Source organism: Labeo rohita, chromosome 12 (genome assembly GCF_022985175.1).
Source record: "Labeo rohita strain BAU-BD-2019 chromosome 12, IGBB_LRoh.1.0, whole genome shotgun sequence".
NCBI lineage: Eukaryota > Metazoa > Chordata > Actinopteri > Cypriniformes > Cyprinidae > Labeo > Labeo rohita.
In genome coordinates, this window is record NC_066880.1 from 15,345,224 (window position 1) to 15,372,497 (window position 27,274).

Sequence of the window (27,274 nt, forward strand, 5' to 3'; positions counted from 1 at the left end):
TCTAGAACAAGGCACGGAGTTGCTGAGACACAGCCTCCGGTTTGCTCTGAATTCAAAATACCAGGGAGGGAGCAGAAATGGCTCCCCTCTTTCATGTAGTGAGGCTGCTAGGTTCTGGTGGTTATGCTGTCACTTATCCGTGTTCTCCCCCTGCTGTTTGCACAGGGTATACAGTATTCCAAAAGAAACGGCTTGGAAATAATGAACACCTTGATGTTATATAACACCACAATAATATGCAAGCGTCAGTTGGTCTTTCCATAATTGATGTTAAAGAGGTGTTAACGACAATTTGCCAGGATGTGTACTGTAGAAAATAATAATAATAAAAACACTGGAACGTCGAATCTGTTTGAAATAGAAACAGATTAACTGCCTATTCATAAAGGTATGACTCTATTCACAAAGCAGCAAGAGGTTGAGAGCATCACGCCGCAGAGATGCGGACGATTTTAAATTAACAGGCAGCTTCTGAAGCTGTGCTATGCGCATTGCTATAAGGTAACATAAAATGTTAAATAAATAGCATGACCAAAGGCAGATAGTAGCATCTCTGAATGACTGTGGCTGCGTTGGCAATTAACATTCGAAGAGAGTATGCGTCTTTGAGGCAGAGTGACCTTGGAGGCAGACAGAGAGGAGAGCCGCTGAGAGAGAGAAGATAACGAGGCAGACCAAAGACACGGAGCAGAGGTGAATTTCAACACCAACTCAGTATGAAGGCCAGCTGTGTAAGAGGGGAACAGAACAGTGAAGATAAATTGGTGGAATTCTCCATTTGTCCTCCCACATTTTCTAAATATCAAGGTAATGAAAAGAGCCACAGTCCAGTGTCATTGAGCAGTCATTAAAATTTTATTAACATTATATACAAAATACTGCAGTGGAACAAGTCGAGATAACTTAATTAGCCACACTTGACAGTCAGGCCGCTATGTAAGCAAACCTGAGACGTCATTGAACTGAAGGTAGTCTTGAAGAAGCGTGGGGACGGGCAGCTGTTTGATGAACGAGGTCTTAGATAGAGCATCGCTGCCCACCGATGCCCGCACTGCCAGTCGGCACAGATGGGTGAGGGCAGGGACTGATTCTGGAAGCAAAGCAAGAGGTTACTGAGCTGTGGCCACTTGCCACATTAAATGATACAGCTATTGAATACAGTAGAACAATACAACTGTTTTGTCAATAATCATTTTTGACAATACATTCATTCAGCAGGGACGCAGTGAATTGATCAAATGTGACAGTAAAGATTTTTGCATTGTTACAGAAAATTCTTATTTCAAAGGCTGTTCTTTCCAATGTTCTATTCATAAAAAAACCCTGGAAAAAAGTGTTTCACAGGCATAAATCAAAATACAAAAATTACAAATATGAGCAAAGGTAGCTGAGAAAATAAATCGGTATCGTTCATCCTTTTGATATTCCGTTCAAAAAATTGACCTATCGTTGAAGTAAAACAATGGAAAGTGAGGGGGAAATCTAGTTCCCAATTATTGCAACGTCCTTTTACCAAGACAACAGCTCTGAGTTTTCTCCTATAATGCCTGATGAGTTTGGAAAACACCAGACAAGAGATCAAAACCATTCCTTCAAAATCTCTTCAGATTCCCAGCTCCATGTTGGCGCTTCTCTTCAGTTCACCCCACTCATTTTCCATAGGGTTCAGGTCAGGGACCTGGGACAACCATTAATGGCAGAAGCTTCATTTTGTGCTCAGTGACACATTTTTGTGTTGATTTTGATGCTTGTTTTAGATCACTGTCCTGATGGAAGGTCCAACCATGGCCCTTTATAAGATTTCTAACAGAGGCCGTTAGATTTAAAAAAAAAAAAATTATTGGTATTGGACAGAATGCATGACGCCATGTATCTGAACAAGATGTCCAAGACCTCCGGCAGAAAATAGGCCCACAACATTAAATATCCAGTGGTATATTTAACAATAGGCATGGGGTACTTTTAATCCTTGTTTGCACCAAACCCATCTGGTGGGTTTGCTGCCAAAAAGCTCTTTATTTAGTTTCATTGGACCACAGAAGCCAGTTCCATTTGAGATTCCAGTTGTGTTTGACAATTGAAAATGCTGGAGTTTGTTTTTGGATGAGCGAGGAATATGAAGGATTGAAACCCGCCCAAAAAACGTGGTGACGTAGGTCTTGTTTGATTTTTTTTAGGCTTTCTGACCCCAAGACTCAACTATCTTTGTAATTCTACAGCTGTTATTTTTGGAGAGTCTTTTGGCCACTCAAACTCTCCTCCTCACTGTGCATTAAAACGATATAGGCACACAACGTCTTCCAGGCAGATCTGTAACATCTTTAGTTGACTGGAATGTCTTAATTATGGCCCTGACGGAGCCCTTAGGCTCTTTTCTTACAGCCACTTCCTATTTTGTAAAGCTCTTCTATTCTTTGGTTTTACTCTTTGTGATGGATGATTAAGGGAATTTGGTCTTTGTGTTTCTCATATTTATAATCCTGTGGACCAGGAAGTCATGGCTGGACAATTTCATGCTCCTAGTCACCCTGGTGTGCTAAAAAAATGTAAATATGAATGGGAATCTACTTTATACTAAGAATTTCTAGGGGTGCCAATACTTGTGGCCAACATGCACTGGAGAAGAACATTTATTTCCTAATCTGATTTTCCCTCTACTTCATTTGTTTTACTTCTATGAAAGGTTAGAATCTTATGAATTTTTTTTTAATTAAAGATTAAAAAGACAACCAATGCAGATTTATTTTCTCAGTCATCTTCCCTCATATTTACCAAGGGAGCCAATATTAGTGGAGGGCACTGTGGATAAATAGTTAAAATAATCATGGAAGAATGTTATAGTGATATTAAACTGCAACATTTACCAACAAATATTCGTAATAACACATTTTAATAGATAAACATTTTTGTTAAAATTTTTAGTGGGTTAATGGCTAATTTGCGTGGCTAATCAGTGGATTTTAAATTGGTTCATTGACACAATGTAAACCGATTCCAAAAGATTAATTGGCCATATCAACTATAATACAGAAACTATAGGAAAGTTAATGGACAAATAAAAAGTGTAATAAAATCATCACCATGTTACTTATAAGGAAACTTAATGGACAAATAAAAAGTGTAATATAATCATTCACTACGTTGGTTAAAATGTTAGTTCACTCAAAAATTCTGTCATTAATTACGCACCGTCATGTAATTCCAAACCCATAAGACCTTTCATCTTCAGAACACAAATGAATTATTATTTATTTTATTATTAACGTAATTCTCTTTGCGCACAAAAAGTATTTTCATAGCTTCATAAAATTAAGAACCACTGATGTCACATGGACTTTTTTAATGATGTCCTTACTACCTTTTTGGGACTTGAACATGGTAGTTGCATTGCTGTCTATGCAGGCAGGGTCAGAAAGCTTTTGGATTTCATCAGAAATATCTTAATTCATGTTCCAAAGATGAACAAAGGTCTTACGGCTTTGAAACGACATGAGGGTAAATAATAAATGACAGAATTTTAATTGTTGGGTTAACTATCCCTTTAATTTCACATCACCAACAAAATAACCATGAATATACTGTAAATATTTGATGCTGTTGGATACATTAAAAAACGCCTAAACAAAGTCATACCCACACATACATATTCAAAGTGTACAGGTCATACCGAAATGCTTCCGTGGCGTCCAGGTGCCATCTGCTCGACGGTGAGAGAGAATCTGAAGCATTGAGGAGGGCAGAGTCTTCCAATTAATGAACTCCAGAAAGAAATTAAGCACTCTGTTCTCAGCTTCTTCAAGCCTGCACCCAATTAGAGCATAACAAGCAGAAGCGAAGAGCTTAACACAGTGGTTTTTAACTCTGACGTTAATAAAGCACAATCATTTATTAAAAGGCACGCATGGTGAATCCACTCTTGATTAAAATAAAAACCTGTGTGGCACAACAACTGCAATGTGTTGCTTACATTTTGTCCTGTAGGAGCAGCTTGGGGTCCATTCCTGCTTTGAGCAGCAGGGGGAGCCAGAAAGAGGCGCTCTGCATCTCACCAAGAGCTCTACGGGCAAGTTCTTCAAGTCGGTCACCCTGAGGAAGGCCGGCGTGCTCTAGGATCAAGGGAAGGTGCTCTGGTACGTGGCCCTGTAATGCAAAGGCATAGATGCCCATGCTCACATGAGCCCCTGCTGCCAAGAGCATCAGAGTGATTTCACGAATCTGATGACACTCGCTGTTCAAACTGAGAGAGAGACAGGAAGAAATATGTCATGCTGTCCAACTGATTGTGTTTAAAATTAAAAGCGGGACACAAGTGTACATCTATGTCATACTTCCAAGAGTTGCACCACAGAGCCATGTCCAAAGGGCAGCTGTAGCCAAACTGTCGACAGCTTTGGGCGTCTGGACTGTAGCCCTTCTTTAGCAAGGCCCGCAGGCTGTCCGCTTGTCCGCTAAGTACTGCCAAGTAAACCGGACTGACCTTTCCTTCGCCCCGGTCACATTCTCGATTCGTTACCGGAATCAGCTTCTCTAAAATACTACAGAGAACGACAAGAGATGAGCAGACAGATTAATGCAGTTTAACAAAAAAAGATTTCATAAAGGCCAAAGTTACTCTCTCAATATCTTCGTTTAAAAAGTACTAAAGGTTAGCTTTCAGATGTGTTTAGCGTTATACTAAGTAACTCGTAACCATTTGACAAACCCAGTACGTCATGGACCAAGTGGGCGTACCTAAGCCGACTGAACTGGGCCGCAGCGTGAATGGGTAGCTGCCAGCAGTCCTCATTGCAGTACAGGTTGGGGTCAGCTCCATGGGCCAGCAAAAGCTCCACGCATCGTACGTGGCCCTCTTGAGCGGCAATGAGCAGCGGCGTGGCCAGATCGTTCGCCTGGCAGTTCACACTCGCCCCTGTGGCAATGACAACCTGTGCTTAGGCGACCAAACTCTAATATATGCCTGCACTGTGACTGTTGCTTTCTTTATTTAATAACCATGTACACATATTAGGTCAACGACAAACAATGCCCAGCATAAATAAAATGAATCTTTTAAAAATATACACTGTTATTTAAAAGTTTGGGATTGGTAAGATTTTAGTGTTTTTTAAAGAAGTCTTTTCCGCTCATCAAGGCTGCATTTATTTGATTAAAAATACAGAAAAAAAACTAATATTGTGAAATATTATTGCAATGCAAAATAGTTGTTTTCTATTTTAATATACTTTAAAATAGAATTTATTCCTGTGATGCAAAGCTGAATTTTCAGCATCATTACTTCAGTCTTCATTGTCACGTGATCCTTCAGAAATCATTCTAATATGCTGATTTTCAATGTTGGAAATAGTTGGTTTTGGAACCTCTGATACATTTTTCAGGATTCTTTGATGCATTAAAGAGAACAGCATTCATTTCAAATAGAAATCTTTTGTAACCATATACACTACTGTTCTAAGTTTGAGGTCAGTACATTTTTTTTTTCTTTCTTTAAAAGAAGTTAATACTTTTATTCAGCAAGGATGTGCTCAACTGATAAAAAGTGATGGTAAAGACTTATATTGTTAGATAAGATTTCTATTTTGAAAAATGCGGTTCTTTTTAACTTTTTATACATCAAAGAATCCTGAAAAAAGGACCACAGGTTCCAAATATTGAGCAGCACTGTTTCCAACATTGATAATAAATTAGAGTCATATCAGAATGATTTCTGAAGGATCATGTGCCACTGAAGTGGAATAATGGCTGATGAAAATTCTGCTTTGCATCACAGAAATAAATTATATTTTAAAGCATATTAAAACAGAAAACCAATTTTAAATTGCAAGATTTCATAATATTACTTTTTTCCTGTATTTTCTTTTATCAAATAAATTGAACTCTGATTAGCATAAGACATAAAAACATTAAAAATCTTACTGATCCCAAACTTTTGAAATAAATTTCTTCTTTGTATTCGTTAAATTAATTTTTTTTAATTAAAATGGAACCATGAAGTAAAAAATAAAACAGTTACCTTACACCTGCAGATGTACACAGTTTATTTCCAAAATAATTTTTTAAATATATTTTTTCATTATAAAACATTTATAAACATACTCTACTATTCAAAGTGTGGGCATGGTAACATTCTTTATTGTTTTTGATGGACGTCTCTTATGCTCAACAAGGCTGCATTTATTTATTACAAATACTGTAAAAAGTAATATTAAAACGTTAATATTAAATATTTTAACATTTATAATGAAATATAAATATTAGTACAATTTTAAAAAATGTATTTTATTTTTAAATAATAGTTAATAAGTATAACACAAAATAGTTGTGCTGCTTGATGTTTTATAAAACTGATTTTTAAAAGACATTTTTAAGGATAATCTAATGAATAGAAAGTTCGAATGAACAGCATTAATTTGACATTGTACATTTCTTTACTGTCACTTTTGATAAATTTAATGCATTCTTGCTAAACAAAAGCATTAACTTTTTTAGAAAAAAAAATTGTTTATATAAAATATTTTTGGAGTCGCACCACATGACATTTTACAATCTTAACTAACCCTGCTTTGTAATATAAAGGTCAAATATTTTTTTTATCTGTTATTTTAAAGGCATAGTTCACTCCAAAATGAAATTGTTGTCACCATTTACTCACCCTCAGGTCGTTCCAAACCTGTGTACGTTTCTTTCTGATGTTGACACAAAAGAAGATATTTTAAAGAACCAAACAGTTGTTGGTCCCCACTAAATTCCACATTAGGGAAAGAAATACTATAGTAGCCAACGGGGACCATCAACTGTTTAATTACCAGCATTCTTTAAAATATCTTCTTTTATGTGTTAACATTAGAAACAAGTCATACAGGTTTGGAACGACATGAGGGAGAGTAAATGATGAGAATATTTTTAGGAAAATGCTTGGGTGAACTATCCCTTTAGGAGACTTAAGGGTTTCAAAAGAGGACTGTATTCAAGTTTCTATATGCATGAACTGCATTTATAAATAGATCTGAACAAAAATGAGTGGCATGTCATTGACCTTTACGTCAAACTCTTTATCTGCCTCTGAAGAATGTGTCACTGTAAATCGCACTGTAACTATGATGTTGCAAAAGTTAACACTGAACATTGACCAAAGCATGTAATGTACACAAAAAGAAGCATATGACTGGCTAGACGCAGCTCGTACAGGGTTAATCATTAAAGAAACATTCTCACCAGCATTTGCAAGAATCTCTAAGCATTGGTGATGTCCATATTGTGCGGAAACAAATAACGGTGTGATCCCATAGTCATCGACTGCCTCCAGAGTGCATATGCTCACCAGGTACCTCACAATCTCAGTATGGCCCTGGAAATGGTTTTACAGATATTTATTTCATCAGTTTTCTGATGAAAGACTTTGATAACTGCCTTAGATGTAGGATTTAAAAACTTGATTAGAAAAAGCAAAATGGCCTTGGGCTTTCATTTTTTTTTGAAGTTTAATTAAACATTTAGAAGTATACACTTTACTGAAAGAAATATAAATTTAAAAGTAGTCATAATGCGCAACATAATCATTTGATTGTTGTGTTTTTTCCTGATAACAACTAGCTGATAAGCATTTACACTTAAAAGTGAGTAAGAATAGCTGCAGAACATCATAAGGCATGTGAATTTAGGATTTGAGCAATTCTGAATGTTTCCAAAACATAAAAGCTTCACAAATCATAAATTAGAGTTGCAGATTAAAGCTATAACCTTGTAAACAGCTTGATGGAGACAAGACCAGCCTGACACGGAGTACGTCCCGTTGACTTCTGCCCCATTTTCCACCAGCAGCTCCACCACATCTTTGTGCCCACCATCTACAGCTAGGAACAAAAAAGACAAATATTAAAGCAGGAAAATTACACATGGTTAACATGATCTGAGATTGTGATCGAGTTTACCTGCAAAGAGGGGACAGGAGAGCTCATTGGTTGTCCTGTTAATGTCCGCACCACCCTTGATAAGCCACTTCACCGCCCGGAGGTGTCCATTTCTTGCAGCGAAGTAAAGAGGAGTCTCTGAGTTATGTGTCAAAGTGTTGACGTAGTCTTCGCAATTGACTGAAGTGAACAGAGACATACAACTAATGAATTACGCATTAGAGAAAAACAACACGTATCTTAAACAGTTAAGTAGTTACGACACATGATTATTGATCTTACAGGAGATCTTCCAAAATAAATTTCATCCAGAAATCATTTAATCATCTTCATGGGCACTGAAGAAAACAAAATTGCAACTTTTTATCTCACAATTTAGACTTTTTTTCTTAGCAATTGTGGGTTTACATCTTGCAAGTGGGTTTATGTCTCACAATTCTGACTTATTAACTCGCAATTGTGTGTTCTAAAATAAGAACTGCGAGATATAAAAATATCTGTAAAAAAAAAAAAAAAAAAAAAAAAAAAAAAAAAAAAAAATCACAATTGTGAGATATAAAATCGCAATTCCAACTTTTTTCTTGAAATTGCGAGTATATATTTTGCGATTCTGACTTTGCAAAACATGATTGCAAGAAAAGGTCAGAAATGCAAGATATATAAATGCAATTGCAAAATAAAGGCAGAATTATAATACAAAAACAATTGCAAGAAAAAAAGTCAGAATTGTGAGATAAAAATGCAATTGCAAGAACAGTCAGAATTGCAAGTTTATATCTCACAACTGTGAATTTTTTACTTGCAATTGGATTTTATATCTTGCAATTCTGACTTTACAACACAACTGCAAGTAAAAAATCAGAAATAAGATATAAGATTTAAAAATGCAATTGCAAGAAAAAAGTCAGATTTGTGAGATAAAAATGCAATTGCGATAAAGTCAGAATTGTAAGAAAGTCGCAATAACTTTTTTTTTAATAATTTATTTTTTATTCAGTGTCAGAAACAGGCTTCAATACATCCTTCTGTCAAAAAATGTTTTTTTTTTTTTTTTAAATTTACTTCACGATTCTGTTTCTTCTACAAAAACAAAATGCATATTGGTCATTTTTATTAATTTATATATGTCCATATGTTTTTTTTTTTTTTTTTTTTTTTTTTTTTTACACTTCGGGCTATTTTACTACTGTGAAATAGTGCTGTACTTAGTAATAAGTGAAACCAAGCAAAAACTATAAATGTTGCCTTGTTTTTAATATAGTATTTCAGCTAACGTTGATTTTATTTAAAGTTATGAAAATGTTTTAATATAGTTTTAGTAATGATAATAACTCAATAATAATCAAGAGGGTACTTTTTTTTTTTTTTTAAGAATAACAACTGAAAACTTTTGTTCCACACAAAACTATCCTAACTCTTGAAATATGGCACTCAAGTGGTAAAGATAAACGTTGTTGCACAATAATGTCTGTTGTTGAGACTGACAGCCCCAAGTCTCCATTCATGCATACTTTAATGAACATTTTGCCAAGTTTGTCCTTTTGCGCTTTACTTAATAAATAGTCATACATTTTTGGAACGACATGAGCGTGCGTAAATAATGCCAGAATAAGGTCAACTACCCCTTCCTTGTCTAAACAAGTCATTCTATTTGACATTCCACTAGTTCAGAGCAGCTAAACCTCCCATTTAAAGTTCTTACCAGCCGCAGGGAGAAGCAGCCGGACGCACTCCGCTGATCCCGCCGCCGCAGCCTCATGCAGGGCGTTCCAGCCTCTGTTATCTTTCACGTCCACCGCGAAGCCTCTCTGGATGAGCTTCTGCACCCGTCGACCCTTCCCCTCCCGGGCTGCCAGCGCGACGGCTGAGCAGGTGTCTCCATAGCACTCCGTGAAGTCCATCTGAGTATTCTCCTTTAATCAAAACACTATCCCTCAAACATTACTGGAAGAGTTCGTGCACTGTCATTTACACACAGCAGCTCCAGGTCTTAAATTACCCCTGACTTACACTGCAGCGCCACAGGTTCAGCACAACCAAGTTCACACTAGGTTACATCAATATGATAAGCTGGAGAGATAAAGGTGCTTTGGTTGCAAAACAACGAGTTGACAGCTGTGCTGTGCTACTTTTAATACTAGTCTAGTTATTTCGTTCGAGTTTCACACTTTGAAACTTTATTAAGTCCACAAGACAACAAACACATAAAGCAAAACGCACGTTACTGTCTTCGGTACACACATAAGAGAGTGATAACAGAACTCACAACCTATTTGTTTTAGTACATGATACATTTTCGCCAACGCTGTTTTCCGATTGGCTGATTCAGAACTCCGGCTGGAACACGCAGGTGTGATTTTTCGTTCCGTCCGTAGAAAATAAGAGGAAACAAAAACAACATAAAAACGAGTCTAGTGTTTTGTTTGGCTATTTTCAGCTGATCCACCCATTAAACGGACACCACGTCAACGAAAGGAAATCTATCTTAGTCATTTTTGTTCCGTGTTCTTTATTCAAATTATAAAACATCCTTTACACAAAAACAGTTATAGCCACAAGTGTATTTGCCATAAACATATGGCATACATAAACGTAAACATACTGGTCCCGATACACTTCCTGTTTCTTTTGTTTTGTTTGTTTTTTTTTTACTTTTTTTACTCAAAAAATACAACCAACATTACATTTGACTGGATGAAAATGTTACATTAGCACCTTTAAGATGTATTCGTATATGTGAAATAAAAAAAAAAAAAAAAGGAAGCGCTTCTGGACCAGTGTTTACATCCAGCGAAATGGTCTATATGACTTCCGTACTGTATTAAATATAATAGTGGACATTTTGATTATCATGGTAGATTTTTTGTAACGGCTTATTTTTTAAAGCCGGTGGCTTTTATTTTGAAAAATAACCTCTTTTATTACCCTGTTTATACATTTAATGAATGTCGTACAGGTTTTAGCATTTAAATATATGTTTGTTTGTTTTTTTATTAAACCATATATAAACAGTAAGGCAGAGTGTTTATGGCAGCTGGTAAATCCACGGCAACTAATGTGAAACTTGATGCGATATCCGGCTAGATCTGTATCTGCCCTTGGCGAGAATTACTATTTTCTTTTGTATTTTTTTGGCAATATTAATTATTGTTTTGTGAGCACACCTTTGCAAGCGGTGTCAACATACTTAACTGGACTCGGTAGTGGCACACGGGCCCTAAAAAAACCCGTCTGTCGGTATATAAGTGGGTAATGCTGTGTGTTCAGACACACTGTGAGCTCTCAGCAGGAAACATGTGGGTTTTTGGTTACGGATCTTTGATTTGGAAAGTTGACTTTCCGTACGAGGAGAAACGAGTGGGTTTCGTCAAAGGTTTCAGTCGCAGATTTTGGCAGGGAAGTACGGATCATCGCGGGGTACCTGGAAAGGTATGGACTTGATTATTCCCTATTAAAGTCATAGGAGTTTATGAACAGGAGATGCCCAGTCATAGTGACTCTTCAGGATGACAGAGTACTTTACACAGTACGATTCACACTTTTATTTCTTATTGATTCTATTTCAGCCTGGGCGAGTGGTGACATTAATAGAGGACCCTGAGGTAATAACTGCCAACCTATTAAACTGCTTAATTTGTAGGGCTAAAACCAAATACAGTGTCCATATATGGCACATTACATTCCACGAATATAGTACACTTTTTTGTTCCTTTGTTCTTTCTTTCTTTGTATGAAAGACACTTTTGTGGTCATTAGACATTTTTTGATAAACTATTATCTAATATAAATTCTACTACCTTTATAATTACCTAGCATTAAAAATCAATATACATTATAATTAGAAAACCTGTTAAAAATAATATATTTTATAATATTAAAAATATTTTAAAGCTGTTAATTAACAAACTTGAATAAAATGTAGTTAATTTTAAGCACATACAATTTTTGTATCTTACCTTAAAATGATTCTGCAGTATTTTTAGTGTCAATTTATTATTATTTTTTAATTCACATTAACATTTTTTTTTCATTTTTTTTATTTAAATAGAAAACAAAAATAATGTATTATATTTTATACAATAAAAAAAATTAAAGCTGTTGATTATATAACAACTTTAAATGAAATGTAGCTAGTTTTAAGCACATACAATTTCTGTATCCCACCTTAAAATTATGATTATGCAGTGAATATTTGATTTTTTTTTTTATGTTTCACATTAACATTTTGTTCATTTTATTATTTAAATAGAAAACATGTTAAAAATATTATATTTTATAAAATAAAAAAAATTCAAAGCTATTGATTAACAACCTTAAATGAAATGTAGCTAGTTTTAAGCACTTAAAATGTTTGTATCCCACTTTAAAATGATGATTCTGCAGTGAATATTTGATTATTTATTTTTTATGATTCACATTAACATTTTGTTCATTATTTAAATAGAAAACGTTAAAAAAGAATATATTTGGTAATATTAAATAAATATTTAAAGCTGTTAATTATATAAGAATTTGAATGAAATGTAGCTAGTTTTAAACACATAAAATTTCGGTATACCACCTTAAAATGTTGATTATGCAGTATTTTATAGTGTCACACGTTTTTTTTTTTATAATTCACATATTTTATTAATTTAATTTTATACAATTTATAAAAGTTCTGTATCCCACCTTAAAATGATGATTATGCAGTAATTTTAAGTACATTTATTTTTTTATAATTCACATTAATACTTTATTTTATTTAAATAGGAAAAAATTAAAATTATATATTATATTTTATAATGTTAAATAATAAAGTTAAGTATATAACAACCTTAAAAGAAATGTAGCTAGTTTTAAACAGAAAATTTCTGTATCCTGCCTTAAAATGATGATTATGCAGTATTTATATACATTGCCAGTTTTTGTTAATAATTTTCATTAATATTTTATTAATTTTATTTTATTATTTAAAAAAAATAATAATAATAATTTCATGAAATTTTAATAATTTAAACATAAAATATCTGTATCTGGCTTTATAATGGTAATTTTTTAACATAATTAACCTAGCATGAAATGTAGCTACTTTTAAACCAAACAAATGTTTGTATATCCTACCTTAAATGGTGAATACACAGTATTTTTTTATACATTTTAATTCACTTTAATATTTTTAATTGTATTAAATTTAAAAAATAATTATTCTTAAACAAATTTATACATTGTGTCTATTTATTTATTTATTTATTCAATTTACTATTTTTGTACTTAAATTTTTTTACATTTTTTACAATTATTTTTTTTAATAAATTAAACATCTAAAATTTAAAAATAATTCTTTAAACTGACCATTTATTTAATAATACATTTAAAAAAAAAAAAGTTTCACACCCTGTTTTGTACAGTATTAAAGGGAGGTGTCATATTATATTTAATAATAGTTTATAAGATTTACATACATTTTATTTACATGTATTAATCCAGTTTTTTCTTTTTTTGAGATTATATGTAATCCAAACAAAAGTGAATAAACATTTGTTTGCTCTGTTTGCCCATAGGGCTGTGTATGGGGCGTTGCTTATAAGTTGCCAGCAGGCCGAGAAAAGGAAGTGAAAGAGTATCTGGACTACAGAGAGAAAGGCGGCTACGCGGTGATCACGGTTACATTTTATCCCAAAGACGAAGATCACCAACCAATGCAGGATACATTGCTTTACATTGGCTCCTCTGACAACCCAAATTACCTTGGCCCAGCACCCCTGGAGACAATTGCTCATCAGATTGTGAAGTCTGTAGGCCCCAGTGGCAAGAATACAGATTACCTGTTTGAGCTTGCTGACGCCCTCAGACAACTAGTACCTGAAGACTCTGACGATCACCTGTTCTCTTTAGAGCACCTCGTGAAGGAGCTGCAGAAGGAGATGGAGTGATCTGCTATAGTCCTTAATCTTCTGAAAAAACTCAGGAATTTAGTCCATTTGTTGCTCAAATATAATGACAGCTGATGCATGCTAAAAGGGAATGCCTGATAAACCATTAGATAAGGAATACTACACTGTTTTTAAATAGGATTATTTAATATATTGTAGTCTCTTTAATGAACGGTTCAATCTACATTTGATTTAACGACGTGACGTTTCACTGCTAGTTTCTCACGTTCCACCTTGAGATAAAAATCAAGAACTATATTTCAGTATGCGCACAATGCAATATAATGTCATTTTGTCCATGAAAATGTAAAGGAAGTTACAGTTTAATTTTCTCAGAGGCTGGTTGATTTTACTCAGGATACTTGAATGTGTTACAAAGCCATTTTTTATTTTATTTTATTTTTTATTTATTTTAAAAGTTCCTTACCATCCTAATCTTCAAATAACCCATATCAAGGTAAATCTTATGAACATAAACGTGTCACCAATTTACCTTAAAATAACTAATTTGAACTAAATCAAAACCACTAATTTGAATAAATCAAACAAAACATGTTCTTTGGACTATTAAGAATTATTTTGAATTGTGTAACATTTGAATAACTATTCCAACTAGATTCACAATAACAGTGTTGTTTTTTTTTGTTTTTTTTTTCTTTTATTTCCTATTACAGAAAAATAAAACTTTTTTTATTATTATTTAATGTGGTCATTATTTAAATGATTAAACATTTAGCTGCGACTGTCACATTAAAAAAAAAAGGAAACTTACCATTCCTCCACTTTAATTTATCTATGGGATTCACCCAAGCAAAGCTTTCGGTTTATTAGCTTTTATACATAATTTGTAGGGCTGGTTAAAAATATTGATTTCTCGATTTTAATCGATTTGTACGAAACAATTTTATGGATAATGTACTCACCCCTTGTCATTCGAGATGTTCATGTCTTTCTTTCTTCAGCCGTAAAGAAACTGTTTTTTGAGGGAAACATTTCAGGATTTTTCTCCATATAATGGACTGATACGGTGCCCCGATTTTTAACTTCTAAAATGCAGTTTAAATGCAGCTTCATACGATCCCAGCCAAGGAAGAGGGGTCTTTTCTAGCGAAAACGATTGGTTATTTTCATAAAAATAATAAAATTTATATACTTTTTAATGTCAAACGCTCGACTTGTCTTACTCCGCCTGAACTGTTTTTTTTTTTCCCGGTTCATGACAGTTAGGGTATGTCGAAAAATTCGCATCTCATGTTCTCCCTCAACACCATAATCGTCTTATATCGCTGTTTTACCTTTTTTGTTAAGGGTGTTTGATCTCCTTTGCAAAGACTGGGTTGGTACTTCTGCGGCGATGTAGGATGATTTTGAAATGATTTTTGAAGTTGAAGGAGAAAATACGGTCAGAGTTTTTCGACATACCCTAACTGTCTTCAACCAGAATACACAGAGTTCAAGGAGAGAAAGGCAAGACAAGCGTTTGAGATTAAAAAGTATTTAAATTGTATTTTTTAAATGAAAATAACCGATCGCGTCTCTAGATAAGACCCTTTTTCCTCAGCTGGGATCGTTTACAACCGCAATTAGGATCGTTTGAAGCCGCATTTAAAGGTTCAAACTCGGGGCACCAATCCTGAAATGTTTTCCTCAAAAAAAAACAAGTTCTTTACCACTGAAGAAAGAAAGACATGAACATCTTTGATGACAAGAGGGTGAGTACATTATCTTTAAACTGTTGTTCAGGAAGTGGACTTCTCCTTTAAGTTAATGTTCAGAACATTGTAGCCTGCTGCTTCCCATTCAATAAATCGCAAAGTTGTGCTTTGTTAATTTTGATATAAAACACTCTCAAATTTCAAATTCTGTTCATTTTATTACAATATTCAAAAGAGAAATGCCGTTTTGGCTCTATTTAATGAGAAATGACAGCTCGCCGTAGCGGTGTCGACTGATCTTCTCCTCCGGTTAATACTAGTTTGTTTCAGCACGAAATGAACATAAATAAACATACGAAATTATGTTAAAAGACAGTGTACAACTTACCTAAATCTGTATCCTGTCTCAAGTAATCGCTCAATCAAAGTTTTAACCGCGGAAAGACGTCAATATAACAGCTTGTCAACAATGTGTCACGGAACATCACATTTACCTCACAAAAAATATTCAGTGACGGGCTCGTTAGTCAACTAGAAAAAATGAGCTCTAGAGAGGAGCATTTAGCTAAATATATGCACTATATTACGTTTAAAATGCTTAATGTATGTTCGAACAAATCCGTTAAGTTTTTATGACAGCCACCATTGAAATGTTTATATTTCAAAAAACGAATTGGAGCAGAAATATAATTACGTAATTGTAACTTTATTATTGTAAAAACTTAATTGAGACAGCATTAATTTTTTTTCTTTTTTTTTTCTTTTCTTTTAATTATACATGTACTGTACCTGATCTATGTGACCTTGGATCACAAAACCAGTCATAAGGGTAATTTTTTCAATTGAATTGAGATTTGAATAAATAAGCTTTCCATTGATGTATGGTTGTGTTAGGATAGGACAATATTTGGCCGAGATACAACTATTTAAAAGTCAGGAATCTGAGGGTGCAAAAAAAAAAAAAAAAAAAAAAAAAAGGGGGGGGAATCAAAATATTGAGAAAATTGCCTTTAAAGTTCTTCAAATAATGTTCTTAACAATGTATATGACTAATCAAAAATTAAGTTTTCATACATTTACAGTAGGAATTTTACAAAATATCTTCATGGAACATGATCTTTACTTAATTTCCTAATGATTTTTGCCATAAAAGAAAAATCAATAATTTTGACCCATACAGTGTATTTTTGGCTATTGCTACAAATAAACCCCAGCGACTTAAGACTGGTTTTGTGGTCCAGGGTCACATATATCCAAAATAACTGATATTGAATCAAATCGTGAAAGTCAAAACCCAGCCCTAATAATTCTAATAATGTATCTATTATTATTATTTGAAAAAATATGTCAGAATTGTTACAACTCCACTATAACAAGTTGAGTTGAGTTCACCACTGTTACTAGTTAACAAAAATGACTTAATGAAAATGGCATATTTATTGTAAGACCCAAATAATCAAAATAAAACAACACTGTGGGGAAAAAAAGAGGCCTTGTTTTAATTTGTTAAAAACAATACATTTATTGGCCTTGAGAGTAAAACAAAGCAAACATCTAAAAAAATAGAGAAAAATCACTGCTGTTTTGGCACTAAGCTAAATAATGTTTCTGTTATGTACACTTCCGAATGTAAAACAGAACTAACCATAGTAGAACCTGAAGCCTTTCCTGGCGCTGTGAGTGTTTCAGAGGAAAATCTAAAGTGGTTGTGAGGCTGGAGTAAAGGGTGACAGAGGAGAGAAGAAAAAAAAAAACACACAATCCTGGATTCTGTCACATGCCAATAAGAAACGGCTCAAAACATGATCGACTTAGCCTTAATTTGGTCAAACTACAAACATGCACACTCACACCAACATGCACATGTATCCCGCCGCCTTCCACAAACAACTGAATCCGGTCTGGCTGATCTCGCTAGAAGACGTGTCAGTCGTTTATGCATAGATAAATGCATATGTACAGTACATAAATGCATACATACACATATAAATACACAAACACATAGGACACAAAACAAAACCCTGTTACGATGGCATGTGAGCAGAGTGCTACAGGACGATGTCACAGCTACCTTCAGACACACATACCACAATAATGTCACAGTACTCAGACTTGCGTCCTCATGTGATGATAAATAACAAGGGCTTGGCCCGAATATATTCTTCATCAAGTTACAGATGCGTTTTTCTCAAAAAGGTGCCTGTCGCATCAGATTACTGTGGAGGTTTTGGTTGAAAAGTTGCCAAAAACAGTCACTCAACCGAGACTCACATGCTGCTAGCTGTAAAACGAAAGGCTACAAGATGAAAAATCTTCCAGTTAAATGCAGAAAAGTGGTTTCAATTTCTAAACGCAATGGATTCAGTCATTCACATGCTCAGATCACTGAGAACCTCACGGCAGAGAGCATCATGGGGGCTTTGGAGTTGGATTTATGGGGCGATCCATAGGCATTCTGTCCTTCATTACAGTTCATGTCAACACACAGGATTATAGAGGGAAAAAAAAATCATCTATCTGTACAATAATATTACAGACTGCAGGCCTTACATTCCTGCACTGGTAAACCTTAAATATTAAGTATAGTTGAAATGCAAAAATATGGGCTAGATATATACATACAAACAGTAGGTACAGAGTATATGTCTAGGTTGTGAAATCACTCATCTCGTGTCTCCTTCGTGCCTATACGTGCCTCCTGCCCTCCTCTCGTCATGTGCTCGTGGTTTAGTGGGCTCCTAAGTCTAGGTTCGAGAGGCTCTGCTATAGATGCTGAGATCCTGAGCGTCCGTGTCCTCCCATTCCATCCTCATGAATGCATAAGATATTTTATTTGAATACAAAATTAAAAAACAAAAAACTAAAACCTGCAGCAACACCGTCACAACCTGAAAAGAAAGAGATTGAATATCATCAGGTCATGATCATGCAATTAAGCCACGTTTACAGACTACAAAAGCTTTCATTTATGAATTATTATGGCAACAGAACATATTATTAGCACAGTCAAAATCAGAAGGGAAAATCTACGACTGTGTCTCAAAACTAAACAGCATTACCGGTCATTACAGGAGTAATTTGCCCCATCCAAGATCTGGATGGGTTTGTTTCTTCATCGGAACAGATTTTAAGAAATGTAGCATTAGTATTCACTCTGTAGTGAGTGGGTGCCGTCAGAATGAGAGTCCAAACATCAAAAGCTAGTTAAAAACATAACTGTGGTTCTATGACTAAGTGGAAGACCACCAGAGGCAGTGCTGAAAGCACTAGTGGAAAATCCCTCATGTTTGCATTTGTCCGAGAACAGAATAACAAAATGGTCACCTCGTGACTCATTGCGTGTCTTGAACCATAATAACACTCTCAACATGTTATCTCAAACTCAAGATCATTCTCGTGATACAGAGTGACCAGAAACTATGGCAGTCTTCCACTTAGTCATAGAACTACAGCTGTGGGGACAAAACTCAGGTAGAAATGCTGGATTGGGCCAAAATAAGACACGCTTCACTGTTGTAATGGCCAAAAGAAGTGCAGTCTTAAATGACAGTCACCTCATATCAGACTCTGATATTGGTTCAAATAGGGGCTGACAGAAGGAGTCAAAGACAATTTTCAAATCCCATTTTGGACTCTACACACAATGTGGAAGACAGAAACAATTAGCTCCTTTCAGGAAGGCAACAATTAACCTTTCAAACTTAAGTGAAGAATTACTAAACCCAGTTTGACGAGCCACCAACACCACCACATGCACCTTTATTGTGGAAGTTGAACAACCAAGTTCCAAAAGATGCTGAAAAGAAAATCTAAAATGCAACCCACTGAACAGTGCAATGGGTCAATATTGCGACTACAACACCAGTCACAAAACACTTTCCACTTACAAGTGTACAACTTTTGTGTGGACACAGCACGAGCATTCAAAACAGTGTTCCTTGCACTCTGAACACTTCAAGAGAGGCCTGGTGGGCCCAGAGGCCACAACCAAAAGTTCAATCGGTCTGGATGTGAATGCCATACTTTGCCTCCTAACTGACTCAGTAGGTCTGGTCTGCTGGGCAGATGACAAGGTTGTCCTACTGTCAGTAAGAGAAGAGTCTGAAACCATGGTCTTGCAGGCCAATGTGGAGCTACTAACAGCAGACAATGTCTGCATTCGCTCACTCGACACAAGAGTCCTCCAAATCAGTGGGTACCTACCCTTGTTCAACACCACCAAGGTTTCAGGGCCAGTTCAGAACCTGGATCTGGGCACTGGCACAGGATTCATCATCATGGGCTAGTGCATCCAGACCCAGAGATCCTGGTTTGTCCCTCAGGCAGAACCAGTGAAGGCATTGAGACATTTAATGGTCTATGAACACCTCTACCACTGCAGTCCCATAAATCCTCCATATCATCTGCATCGCTTCCAGGTGTAGAGTCCAATCTTCCTGTGACACCCTGCCACGTGACAGAGCATCCGCGGCATGATTGAGTCGGCCTGGCAGACACACTGCCTGAATGGAAAGCAGGAAAGCAGGTCTGAGCCCAAACAAGTAGTTTGTGAGCCACCTGTAGTGCACTCCGTGATCTTGTGCCTCCCTGATGATTGATATAAAAGACGGCTATCCTGTTTTCTGTGCGTATCAGAAAATGTTTTGCCCTGAGAAGAGACTGAAAATAAAGACAGGTAAGAAACATTGCTGTCAACTCTAGAGCATGTATGTGTGCTGTATGCAGGGCTGGAGTGCCATTGACTCCACTTTGCACCAGACTCCACCCCATTCAAGAAGACCTTGATCTATCCAGATGACCTCCCAACTGCGCAGGTGGAGGTCCCAATGGCACAACTCTGATGACAAATTGCTTCTGTGACCACGGTGCTAGAGCTTACATGCAACGATGTGTGACTCTGATCTTTGTCGTTTTTTGTGTTTGCGGTGAGCTTCCCCAAGATTCTCATAAGAGAAATGTAGTGCTGAAAATGGCCCACCGAAGGCGCCTTACAGCCCTCAGAACTGATTTTATGCTCCCTGGAGTTGGAGATGCCAACATTGAGACAGTGTTGAGAGCAAGATCTATGAAATTTGTTGTCTGCACTGGGACAAGCTTGCATTTTTCCTAATTCAGAGCAATCCCTAAAGCTGCAATATGGTCCAACAGATGATGAGCTTGATTGATTGCTTGGTGGGTTGATGCTGTACAGACAAGCCAATCGTCCAGGTATAGTAACACCCTTATGCCATTCCTTTGGAGTGGTTCCAATGCCGCCTGGGCAAACTTTAAAAAACTCTTGGTACCAGAGCCAGGCCATACGGAAGGACCCTGAAGTACCAGACCTCTGTGCATAAACGATCCCATGAACGCTTTTCAGTAGAGGTTTGGAGATGTCACTGAGGGCCTGGGTGTCGGGTGTAAGACTGATGTCAATGCAGTTCAGAATCAAAATGCCTAGAAGGTAGGGGAGACTGTAGGTTACTAATGGCAGTAGTTGCAAATTGTTTCGACACCTCTGGCAATGAAGACTGAGCCAACCAAACCTGCCTTCGAGCTTGCACATGAGTGTCTGAAGTGGTGCCACAGTGACTGGCAATAACACCCATGGTTTGCAAAGAGTTCAGTTATTTGCGTCACTAACTGGTCAGATGAAGCTTTGCTCAGTGAAGGATGTAAAGCTACAACCATGTGCGCCAAGGATTTGGAAACATGGCCAAGGCTTGTTGCAGAATTGTATACACAAGGCAGTAGCTCATCAGTGCATCTGGATTCGACATTGGGACAGCGCACATTTTCATGAAATGGAGACACAATGAGTGCTGCCACACTAGATTCTATAGGTGGCATACTACCAAGTCCCACTGAGTCTGGGTCCTACATCACAGCCAGAGTACGATCCAACTAATCAGTGCCTGATCAGTGATTGTAATGCTTACACAAATACAAATATGAAGTCTATGGTAAAAGATGTTCTCTGTGCACAACGTAAAAAAAATCTAAGACTGTTGCCTGAGGGGGATCCAGATTGATGCGGGCAAGCATTGCTTTTATTGTTCCTTCCCAGTGATGCAACACCTAAAGATGACCCGAAACCTAACTTTTCAGACACAGTCTCACTGCCAAAGTGAAATGATTTATCTGCAGGCAAAATTTCTTAACCTCCAGACATTACTGGAGTAGTTTCAAAAAGTCAGAGGCAGCCACTGATATCACATCTAACTCCTGCCCTGTATGCATCGGTGGTAATGGTGAGATACATGATTCAAGTTTAGCCTTCTCTTGTATTTCCATATTAGGTGAGCTTTAGCCAGGAGAGGCAGTAACATCTCTACTGCAGAAGACAGCTGGTCAACTTTGCGTTCTAAATCAAAAGATTTAGGGCCAGATTTACTCAACAGGGCAAATTAGCGTTAGAGCACAATTCCGTAAAAGCACCGATGGGAGGGGAAAACTCGGCATGTGATTTACTAACAATGCACACATTAAAGAACACAAGCGGAGCCAAGTAATTTCCATAATGACCAGCGCAATCTACCAAGAGCAATTACCACCTGCTTTAAGACATGCTTTTTTGGGCACTAAATAATGGCGCAAATACCAGTAATCTGATGAGCACAAACGTTAGTAAATCACATTCCGTGATTCATATTAATACTCTCCTCCCATAAATTTTGTGTCTGAAAGGGAAACGCCTATAAATGCGCATTCAATAATGACAGGCACAAAAATAACTGTTCACGACTTTAACGTTAATTCTTCGCTGCACGTCTTTAGTAAATCCTGACAGTGCTATTTCAGCGCCAAAAGACGGTTTGCGCTGGAGCAAGCTGTTAGTAAATCTGGCCCTTAGTCTTCTTACTACTTTTTTTTTTTCCCCCACTTTGAAATGTTTGTTTACACTTATGATCAGATGCAGTAACACTAGAGGAAAGTAATAAACCTTCCGATCGTGATTCCAGACCCAGCAGATGCAACCACTGCACAGCGAGTGGCATTATAGCACATTCTGGGCATGGGTCAGACATTGCTTCTTTAAGATGATCTACACCAAGACATGCGGAACATTGACAATGTCCATCCATGATGTCCATTACAATAGGCCCCTAGAGCATCTAAGTGTATCCATTTTGAATCAACACTCACCTTAAAAACAAGGCCTAGGTATATTCCTCACTAGTGGGGTTCACTCGGTGATATAACGCATATACAATCAATGCAACCAGGGTTTACGAGTGGGTATCTCCCCTGAGGTATTCAACTTCTGCAGACTTGCAGAAAGTTGAAGCCTCCACAAAACTTGTTTTTGAAATAAATCTCCGATTGCTGCAGTTCAGGCTCACAAAAATTTGTACCTGATTTGAGTAATGCTACATTTTTCAAAATACGTTCTGGTGAAGAAACAAACAAGAAGTTGGATGGTTTGCGGGTGAGTAAATTTTGTGCAAGTTATCAGCAGTTATCAACTGCTCCTTTAAAGGTTCACTTCCAGATAATTTACTTACCCCCATGTCATCCAAGATGTTCAAATATTTCTTTCTTCAGTCAAAAAGAAATAAGGTTTTTGAGGGAAACATTCCAGGATTTTTCTCCATATAGTCAAAGACTATAGAATACCCAAGACTTGTCACTTGTATAGTTTTGAATGGGGAAAGATGCAATGCTCATTACGTCCACGAAGCCCCGCCTTCTTAATGAATTAGCCAATTGTTGATTGGTAAAGTCAGTGTTCTAAAACGTCCACTCAGTACTGCGCATGTGCACTGGCTGATCCAGCCTGAAAAATAAGCTTTTTTTTTAAATGCTACTGGAGCGTAAGGAACAATATTTATGAGGCAGTTCTTGTCAGATTTCATTGGGGATTTCAAATATGAAATGTAATCGTAAGCTTGGTGAACAGTTTTGGAGAATTTGATGTTTCCCCATTAAAAGAGATAGGAGGTGCGCTTGCCTGCCCGAGAGGCCTTTCAAAGATAGCCACCAAGTGAAATGACTTGCCTTAAAGGGACTTTGAGTATACAAGTATATACTTTTTTTTTCCCCTCAAAACATTCCTTTTTTTCAACTGAAGAAAAAGGCATGAACATCTTGGATGACATAGGGGTGAGTAAATTCTCATGAGATTTGTATTCTAGAAGTGAACAAATCCTTTAAACAAGTGTCTTTGTAACATACCCGTCTATGCATAGTAGCAGGGTGACACAAGAAGGTCTGTGAGCACCACGAGCTGGTCGTCTGTGAACTGCTGCTTGTGCTCTAGCCAGTTGTCGTGATGAGTACGGCGGAAATTAGACAGAGTCTTTTTCACGGTCATCTAAATCAGACGGAGAGAGACTTGTATTGATTTTTGTTAGATTTAATGGGCCCTAAAAGCCAAGAGCAGAAGAGGGAGACAGAAAGCAATTGTGTTTGTTGTGATGTGACCGGTGTACCTCAATAGGCTGCGTGTCGTTGAGGTGTGCGCTGAGGTCCATGAGGAGCTGAGGCATCCAAGTTGGGACATCATATGGACTGGATAAGATGCAAGCGCTGAGACCTAGCACTCCAGCGTGACGTCGTACCAGATCTGAGGATAGACGAACATGGGTTAAGTATAGCAAAATAATTTTGTTCTTTTTTTCCCCAACAGAAGTATCTGAATATCTGAATATAGTACCTGAAAATATGTTTACATAGAATTTATCTTGAATATAATTGCATCTGGCTTGAGCTGTGCTTATTAAGTGAATGTATTGTGTCTTCAGGATATTAAATATTTAATTCGAAAACAGAAAATATGCACATAAAACACTAGAACTCGGTTTTATTATTTTATTTACAGGCATTTCATGCCTTTTTCTGACAAAGTAATATAATAATAAAAATAGGACTAGACTCAGACCAGACTTGAACTTGATGACTTTGGTTTTTAAATTTTGCAGGCCTTAAATGTTACTACCATGCCATGGCTCTGAGATAAACAGCACACCACTGCATGTGATCAAAGCGTGATCATACCAACTGAAGGAATGGTGTCCACCACAGAGCCTCTCTTCCTCTTTTTGGGTAATCTGGTTTTGCATAGAGCCTCAAAGTGAGTCTGCATGGAGGCATCCATTGCCAAAAAGTTACACTGCAGGAAGCCGCTGAGAGTGGTGGCAGCCATCTCTCTCACCTAAGGCACAGAGACGCAAAGAGATGAAGGTTTAATGAACAAGGCTGCATAAAAGTGAATAAATGATGATGCAAGTGTGGCCCAAAAGGTACCTCCAGCTGTTCATCCTCCAGTAGCCTGATGACCACTGCTCTTACATCCTGAACAGCCTGCTCATTGCTCAGTATGGTGAACAGATTATAGAACACCATTATCTGGAGGTATGTTAGCACTGAGAATCGTGCATGCCAAGAGCTGCTGCCAGCAATCTGAAAAGATAACAAGAATCTTACAATTCCGGTGAGAAGTGACGAACGTGGAAGCACGGAAGAGACAGCAAAATGTCAGAGGATTTCGATATAAGGCAAGAGGAGACTGGTTTGTTGTAAACAAAACTTGGTTCTAGTGACACTAGCATAGCAAAGTCATGTACACCTAGGATGGCTTGAGGGTGATTTTCATTTTTGGGTGAACTGTCCCTTTAAGTGAAAAAATAATCAAGGTCAAACTGCCGTCTTGATATGTAGTGTCGTGTCTGAAGCCTCACCTCATGTAGCACCTTCAAAACCATAGGGATCTGCTCAGGATAGAGGAGACCCTGAGACATGAGGGACAGGCACGTCTTTGCGTCCCTCTTCAGCTCATCATAGCTGTCATCGTTTTCTACGGGAGCGATCTGCGGATGGAGAGAAACAGGCACTGAGTGGAAGTCAGCAATCCACTTAAGAGCACTCCACACAAATGTATAAAGGATGAGATACAAAGAGCAAACACTAAGACGGAGAGAGAGAGAGCATGTCAGACCTTAAAAAGCAGAGGCAGCAGCTGTAGTTGCTGAGGTACTGGAGTAGAGAACGAGCGCCCCGCACTGGCCATCAGCCACTTCAGAACTGTTTTGAGTAGTTTGATGGCCTGGGTCCTCTCGTCCTGCTCCCCCACTCCGTTCTCCTCCACCACGTGGTTCTGAATCTCCTCGTCTCCCTCAATCAGGGGCTTCAGCTGAGACAAGATCCTTTCGGTAAACTCAGCAATGTGTGGCGACTTAGTAGGCAGAGTGTGTGGCAGGGTGACGTCAATCATGAAAATGTATGTCAGCACACTGCAAGCGAAGATATGACAAGACAGAATCAGTGGAACTGCCAGTTTATTTTTAGACTACAGTGACCGTTTTGACCCTGACTGCAGACGTACCTGCCGATGCGCTCTCTCACATTCTTATAAACCTGAGTGAGTTTGGGCTCCAAGTAACTCAGCAGTCTGTGTAGCAGCTCTGGGACCCTCCACTCCTGCTGTGCCAGACCCCCCTGCAGCACGTACAGATGGCTACAGAGAGAGACAGAAATTATCTCTCACAAATATCAAAATATCAAATATGCACCCAAGTCTGAATGGTTTCAGAATTGTCCCACTAACTAAAATACAAAACACACTTACCAGGCATCTACAAACGATCCACCTTCCCCACTGAGAGGACACTCCATCAGCATCTCGAGAAGCCAGTGGAGTTTTCGTGGATCTCGGCTCTCCTAAAAACATCAAACATCAGCAGTGAGTTCTTCTCAGCTTCACATACTGCCCAAATGTTTGAAATAAAATTACAATTTATTTCACACTCACACACACCGAAGCTGCATTTATTTGATTAAAAATACAGCAAAAAAGTAGTAGTAAAATTTTATTGCAATTTAAAAATAACAGATTTCTATGGAACCTGCTTTCGCCACTGAATAAAAAATAAAAAAAGTTGTTGTGACTTTGAATTTTTGTCACAAAAACAGGCTTTTAAAAATATAATTTATTCCTGTGATGGTAAAGCTGAATTTCCATCAACCATTACTCCATTATTCAGTGTCATATGAACCTTCAGAAATCATTCTATACTGACCCCCCATTTCCCCTGTATTTCTAACATTTTCATAACAAGGTGGTGGATTACGTGTCATACAATTTAACAGAGTGAAAATCTATGACACATACACAGGCAGTTGCCACACAGGTACCCCAGTCAGCATAGGTCTCGATAGTTATATTGGACAGCGCTGTTCGCATCAGAGGAATCAGGAATTTCCATAACGCCTCCACCTGTGTGTGAGAAACATTAATGTGGTTAAACATCTCAGTGGCTTTCTACTATTAGTGTATCCCTCATGCAGCAGTGCTCACCTTGCTGAAGCTCCAGTGCTTGCTGCCTCTAACCAGTCCAGCAATGATCTCAGCCACACATCGCTGGGTGCTCTCGTGAGAGTCATTTGCCAGCCGCTCCATATGAGGCTTTAGTACAGGTAGGAAGGCATCACTGTAGTTCCGGAAAAGTCCCTGTGGGCGTTGAATGAGAAAGCAAGCCATCTGTATTTTGTAATAAATTCTTATGGCAGGTGAGCAAAGCAGGTTTATGAGCTGGTTAAAATGCAGAGATTTGCAGAGGTAGATGTGGCTGGGAGCACAATCGTGTTTACTCCTCTCCACAAATCATTTATTGAATACGTCCTCACAATCTGTGCAATCTCTCGGTTTGGAAATTACAGCTGGGGAAACTGCAACAAAACTGCTGGAATCAGTGAACATAAACACAATGATAATGATCCAATAGATGCTAAACTTTAAAATGTATTCGTCCTGATGAGAACCCAAAAATAGAAGTCAGAGGAATTATGTGGGCATTGAGCATATCTTAATGTACTCTCT

At 37.2% G+C, this 27,274-nt stretch overlaps 3 protein-coding genes across 4 annotated transcripts in view; 1 reads left to right on the forward strand and 2 right to left on the reverse strand.

Moving 5' to 3' along the window:
• Positions 1-846: 846 nt before the first annotated feature.
• asb3 (ankyrin repeat and SOCS box containing 3) lies at positions 847-10,306 on the reverse strand. Its single transcript, XM_051124303.1, has 9 exons — positions 9,610-10,306; positions 7,929-8,087; positions 7,738-7,850; positions 7,213-7,345; positions 4,732-4,909; positions 4,329-4,535; positions 3,968-4,237; positions 3,668-3,801; positions 847-1,090 (listed from the first exon to the last, which is right to left on the reverse strand). The coding sequence occupies exons 1-9, from the start codon at positions 9,806-9,808 to the stop codon at positions 933-935; spliced, it is 1,551 nt and encodes a 516-aa protein (XP_050980260.1). The 5' UTR covers positions 9,809-10,306; the 3' UTR covers positions 847-932.
• Positions 10,307-10,727: 421 nt separating this feature from the next.
• Positions 10,728-14,687, forward strand: chac2 (ChaC, cation transport regulator homolog 2 (E. coli)). Its single transcript, XM_051124305.1, has 3 exons — positions 10,728-11,336; positions 11,474-11,509; positions 13,451-14,687. Exons 1-3 carry the CDS (start codon positions 11,160-11,162, stop codon positions 13,820-13,822), a joined length of 585 nt encoding a protein of 194 aa, XP_050980262.1. The 5' UTR covers positions 10,728-11,159; the 3' UTR covers positions 13,823-14,687.
• A 3,015-nt stretch (positions 14,688-17,702) lies between these two features.
• The window catches only part of psme4b (proteasome activator subunit 4b), a 35,150-nt gene continuing 25,578 nt past the window's right edge, over positions 17,703-27,274 (reverse strand). For both annotated transcript variants that reach the window (XM_051124298.1, XM_051124297.1), the window contains 11 exons: positions 26,753-26,905; positions 26,567-26,671; positions 26,024-26,115; positions 25,781-25,912; positions 25,394-25,688; positions 25,137-25,265; positions 24,703-24,858; positions 24,454-24,610; positions 23,889-24,022; positions 23,632-23,770; positions 17,703-18,365 (listed from right to left, as the gene is read on the reverse strand). In XM_051124298.1, the coding sequence (XP_050980255.1) occupies positions 23,636-23,770; positions 23,889-24,022; positions 24,454-24,610; positions 24,703-24,858; positions 25,137-25,265; positions 25,394-25,688; positions 25,781-25,912; positions 26,024-26,115; positions 26,567-26,671; positions 26,753-26,905 (1,488 nt within the window). In that variant the 3' untranslated portion in view covers positions 17,703-18,365; positions 23,632-23,635. The remainder of the gene's footprint in view (positions 18,366-23,631; positions 23,771-23,888; positions 24,023-24,453; positions 24,611-24,702; positions 24,859-25,136; positions 25,266-25,393; positions 25,689-25,780; positions 25,913-26,023; positions 26,116-26,566; positions 26,672-26,752; positions 26,906-27,274) is intronic.